Source organism: Anser anser, assembly GCF_964211835.1.
Source record: "Anser anser genome assembly, chromosome: 1".
NCBI classification, from domain to species: domain Eukaryota; kingdom Metazoa; phylum Chordata; class Aves; order Anseriformes; family Anatidae; genus Anser; species Anser anser.
Genome location: NC_139720.1, coordinates 204,621,142 through 204,626,560, shown reverse-complemented (window position 1 = coordinate 204,626,560; position 5,419 = coordinate 204,621,142). Strand labels below are relative to the sequence as shown.

General features: G+C 51.6%; 1 protein-coding gene across 1 annotated transcript; it reads right to left on the bottom strand.

Annotated features, from left to right (window-relative positions):
- Window positions 1–3,352: 3,352 nt before the first annotated feature.
- On the bottom strand, window positions 3,353–5,038 carry FAM181B (family with sequence similarity 181 member B). The gene has a single exon (XM_083796806.1). The coding sequence runs from the start codon at window positions 4,930–4,932 to the stop codon at window positions 3,889–3,891; it is 1,044 nt and encodes a 347-aa protein (XP_083652932.1). The 5' UTR covers window positions 4,933–5,038; the 3' UTR covers window positions 3,353–3,888.
- Between the last annotated feature and the right edge of the window lie 381 nt (window positions 5,039–5,419).

Genomic DNA, 5,419 nt, shown 5'->3' with positions numbered 1-5,419 from the left:
TAGAGCAATCCCAAGCTCAGGTCCTTAGCAAGTTAGTAAGCCAGTTTTAAAAGTCCATCCAAGAAAGTTTTCTTGAAGGGGTCCAAACTGTTTAAGTCACAAAATAGTGAGATGCAGCAATAGCTATTCATTGTGAACCCTTTGCTATTTGTCAGTAAAACACCATTAAAGAAAGGTGAGATTCCCTCATTTTAAAAGAGAGCAAAGCGCTCTTTTTATTCCACTTTTATCATCTTGACTGCATAGGAAGTTATTAAGATGCATACATTTTCCCACCAAAAAAAAAAAAAAGTCCAGTAAAAGCAGGTAATATGTGTGAAATTCACCGGCAACAAAATTGTACTTAGAATATCTGAGAAAGTCAGTGAAAACTTTGTAGAATTAAATATTTTAATAGTCTGAACTTGATCTGACAAACCAGAACCCACTTCCATTCAAAGAACACGCTTCTTTTAAGACAAAAATAAATATGACAAGATTTAGTTCTTAGGGACAGACTCCTTGGAAAAGTGCACCAGATAAACCAAATTATCCTGCTCAATTACAAAAGGTTTTATTCTTAGAGGTGCTTAAAAGAGACAGAAAGCTATTTCCCAAGGGCATTTACAAGTGAGACTCCCATGTGACATTTTCTGTGCCCACACTATTCAAACTGGGGAAAAATACAACAAAAAAAAAGCTCCCACATGCACAAAAAGCTGCAGTTCCGCTAGATGGCAACCCTGGGTCTGGTAAGGGTTCCCCTGCCTCCTCAGCGGCACGGAAAGGAGCTCCAGCACTTCTCAGGAGTTGCACAGAAGTCCTTTGTTTGGCCTGTGCTGTGGGAAAAGCTGTGGGAGCAATCCAGCCATTGTGAGTTCCTTCCCAGAGCTTCCCACACCAGGTATTCCTCAAATACATCCTCTATCAGAAATGCAGCAGTACTGCAAGGTATACCGATGCTATTTTTTTATTATTATTATTTATTTATTTTATATTTTTCCAGTGTAAGCACCTATAAACTGAAAACCCCGTTTAATGAACTATTACGGGATACAGGCTAAGCTGAAGCAATATCTGCAGCTACTGCTCAGTCAGGTTGGCTCCTGGAGCTGCCCCAACTTCTGGCAAGTCCATCAGGAAGAACCGCTCTGATCTGGGCAGCGGATGGAGCAGGCTGCCATACAGGTTTTACACCAGCTCAGCTCCACTGACACCCACAGAGCTGCTTCTCCCTCTCGTCTGAGACAAAATTGAACCGGAGAAGACTGATGCTATGCTTCTGAGCATCCCAGGACACCATCTACAAGGGAGCAGAGCACCCAACAAGTGAGAAACACTGGCAGGTCAGATTTGTGGCACTTTACAGCTACCTAAAATAAAAGGGTGGGACTTGTGGGGAAACACACTATTCAGGTTTGCAATGTCTACATAGCACATCCCTGAGTCTATTCCTGAAGATCTATTTGAGACTTTTTTTCAAGCAAAGTCCCACTGAAGTCTGTGAAACAGCTGACAGACTTGGATGACTGTAAGGTCTTCAGGATTAGGTCCCTGATTGATACCTATTTGCACGCTGAGCTTGTGAAATGAATACATTGCTTGGTGAAACCCTAAATGAAAAAAGGCATTCTTTTTCCCTTGACAGAACATTGCATTATAAACCTCCCCTTCCTCTGCTTGGCCTGCTGCAAGCACAGATCTGAGGTGCACAGCTCAGGTGAGAAAGCTGGGCAGTAAGGTCTGTTAGCAAACACCATCAAGCTGCAATACTCCCAACAGCTGCTGCTAATATGTGCTACAAATTCTCACTCACAGCAGTGAGAAAAAAAAAAAAAAAAAAGAAAAAAAAAACTCTCCAACCAAAATACCCCCCCAGTTAGTCTTTCTAGACAATCGAAGATGTAGTTATACATAAGCTATGTTTGGACCTGGCAGCATGCTGATCACAGATGCAAACTCGCACTCTCTTCCCTGGGAGATCTGCCAAGGATGGAAGACAGCGGGATGGAATCCATGGGGTAGGACATTGTCCAGTCAACCAAACCAGCAGCGGGGCAGGATTAACCTAATTTGTAGCTACCTTGGCTGGACTGGCTGCCCATTGTTCCTCATACATGCTCTCATGAAGCTTAGTTAAATAAACTAATGCAGAATTATACTTGAAAAGTGTGTTTCCTTAAAAGCACACAGCTGGGCTCAGTCCAGCTAATGGATGCTGGAGTATTGTGGCTGTTCATCCATCATGGTTCCTTTCCATAAAGCTTGTATAGATCTTGGGCAACTTTTGGGGAGGAAAGAAATGGTGTAAGTTATACGTACATTACAGTTCTTGCTATTTAAAAGTAAAATTAAGGCAATTTCAGATACAAATTATCTCACGGTTTATTTCCAGATCTTGTTTCACTTCTCTGTATATCTCAACTTCTTGACACTAAGTCCCTTAAAAGTTAAATCTGGCTTGATGAATGAATAAAAAATAAATAATAATAATAATTAAAAAAAAAAAAAAGCTTTACCTTTCACATCTTGTAAAGATAGGAGGCACACGGATTTATCACCACCAAGGGTAAAACTCAGGCTTATCCGTATGTGAATCCCGTTTCAAAAACAAACAATCAGCTTGGGACTGGCAGGGAGCCAAGCTGCAGGATTGCCTTTTAAGACTCGCATCTCAATAGGAAACCTCCAAGTATTTTGATCTGTTTTTATAACTGTAACAATTTTCATCCCATGACTTTAGTAAGGTATTATCAGTCCCTTCTTTCTAGTAAACTAAAGAAACAGTCACTACAAATGAAGGCTAAGCAAGCACGGGTCGCTGTGGATAAAACACAGCATTTCAAAAGATTTAGGAAAGACAATAACCACTGCCTGTCTTAACTGCTGCCAAGAAACACTTAGAGAGGATGGAGACGCGGTGAAAAACACTGGAACACTGCATTTCAACAGCAGTAAGAACCACAGGTCTTAGATCTACTGCGTAGCTTTATTTTTATAGGACCTATCATAGACTCTTTTACATAACTTAAATGATTATCAAATAATCTCCTGTACACAATGAGACTGAGCCACATTGCTTTCTGAGCTTTGACACATTCCTGAAAGAAATCCAATGGTCTGTAGGAATCACATAGCTGGAGCAGCTACAGTACATTTTTGCCCAGAACTTATGCTGTCAGTTAACTTAAATTGCTGTTTGCAAGATCCTGCAAGACATTGTTAAATTTCAGGACACCTAGGATTTGGTAGCAGCATTTGTTTTCAAATTTTGCTTCACTGAATTGTTTTTACTCGCCTTTTGTGTCCTCAGCTGAAAATTCTCCAGCACTTGGGATGCACGCACGGCTGTGAAAGACATTAAACACACCGCAAGAGTTGACTGAGTTTTACTTCCAAACTGAAATCATTTACAAGTGGTCACGGCTGCCTTCAAGGAGAGCAGCCCCCGTTGCAATGTCACACCGGACACATAAATCAAGTCGCGTCTGCCTACAGTAACACAAAACCTGACCCCTAATGAACGCTAATGCACCGTAGTCACTGTGCACTATAAAAACACCTGAAGGAATCGAGTATTTCACGTTTTTATTGGCACACCGCAGCATCTCCCAGGCTGCAAGAGGAGGAGGCGACTTGCCAGGCACTGAGACATCCCAGATCCCAGTGCTCTTCCAACGGGAGCTGTGGCTGGCTTTCGGGGGGCTGGCAGGGCGAGCGCAGCCCTCAGCCCCTCCAAGGTGGCCGAACCCAGCTCTTCCCTCACCACCGTGAGCATCCACTGGGTCCCATCCTGAGCCCTCATCCAGGACTTGGCCACCCCACAGGAGGTGGGCTCGCCCGCTCCCTCCTTCCCCCCGCGTTACGGTCCGTGTTCGAGGCCCGGGGGCCGAGCCCACCAGCCTTGCCCTACAGGCCGGAGTAGGTGGCCCGGTGGTAGCCGGTGCTGTAGTCGTAGGGCACCTGTGGCGGGGCCAACGGGCACTCAGGGAAGAAGGAGCCAAAGGCCTCGCTGCCGGACTCCGCTCCGCCGGAGTAGAGCGTGCGTAGCGCCTCGGGAGGTGACTTTTTTGGGGGGCTGCAGGGCCCGGCCGGGCTCCAGGGCGGCTCGGGGTACAGCAGCCCACCCAACAGCGGGTGGTGGGCGGTGGGCAGCGGAGGCAGCGGAGCCTCGTAGAGGCCGTGCTCCAGCCCCAGCTCGGCGGGCAGGCGGGCGGCGGGGAAGGCGTCCTGCGGGGCGGCGTGCTCAGGCAGCAGCGCTCCGTAGTCGGGGCCCAGCAGCTCGAAAAACTCGGCTGCCTCTGCCCCACCGCCTTTCTCCGTCTCCTTGGAGGCCGGCGGAGGCCCGCGGGGCGGCAGAGCCGGCTCGGTGAAGAAGGAGGGCGGCAGGTTGCGGGCCCGCAGAGGCACCTTCCGAGGGCCACCCGCAGCCGCTGACCCTCCGCCGCTTCCTCCACCTCCTCCTCCCGCCGCCCCGCAGCCGCTCGCCGAGCCCCTTCCCGGCTGCAGGGAGCCGAAGAGGGCCGCCAGGCTCTTGCTCTGCAGGCTGCTGGCCGCCGTCGAGGTTTCCCGGCGAGGTGGCGGGGGCTGCTTGGCCGGGCAGGCGGCGGCGGCCGGCGAGGAGGAGGAGGGCGGCGGGGCGGCGGCGGCGATGATGCCGGTGCAACGCTTGATCTGCTTCTGCAGGTATTTCCTGTGGTTCACCTTCCTCTTCGACTTCACCGGCTTGTCCAGCGCCAGCTTGATGTTGCTGGAGGCCGAGTCGATGAAGCTCAGCAGGTCCCTGGTGGCTTCCTTAAAGTCCCCCGCCTCGCCTCCGCCGCCTCCTCCTCCTCCTCCTCCTCCGCCCTCGTAGCCCTTCTCCAGGTCGGCATAGCCCAGCAGGCCGCCGGCGGGGAAGCAGAAGGAGAGGAGGTGGTGGTGGGGGCTGAGCAGGGCGGCTGGCACGGCCATGGCCGGCGGCGGGGCGCCGCCGCGCCGAGCTCCGCAGGGCAGCGCCGGGCTGCAGGCGGCGGCGGCGGGGAAAAGGCGGTGGCCGGGGGAGGAGGAGGAGGAGGAGGAGGTGGAGGAGGTGGAGGAGGAGGGCTCAGGCGCGGGGCTGGCCCCGGACCCTCCCCGCCTCCCCACCGTGAGCACGGGGGCCGGGCCGGGCTGCGCGCCCCCGGCCGGGGACAGCGGCGGCGGGGTTGGGGGCACGGGCGTCAGCTCTTGGACGGGTGCATCGCTGCCACCCCCCCGGGTACACAGATCACAAACACACCCCCAAGGTGGGTACACAGCACCCCCAGATCACAGACACCCCCCAAGGCAAGTACACAGCACCCCCAGGTCACACAGCACCCCCCAGGCCACCCCCTCCGGGCCAGCTCTGTGGAATGCCCATCACTAGCATGTCACCACCCCAAGCACCGTCCCCACTCCTGCAGCCACGGCCCCGCTG

Coding starts and splice junctions, on each gene's coding strand:
- FAM181B (XM_083796806.1), bottom strand. CDS start 4,932: ATGGCCGTGCCAGCCGCCCTGCTCAGCCCCCACCACCACCTCCTCTCC.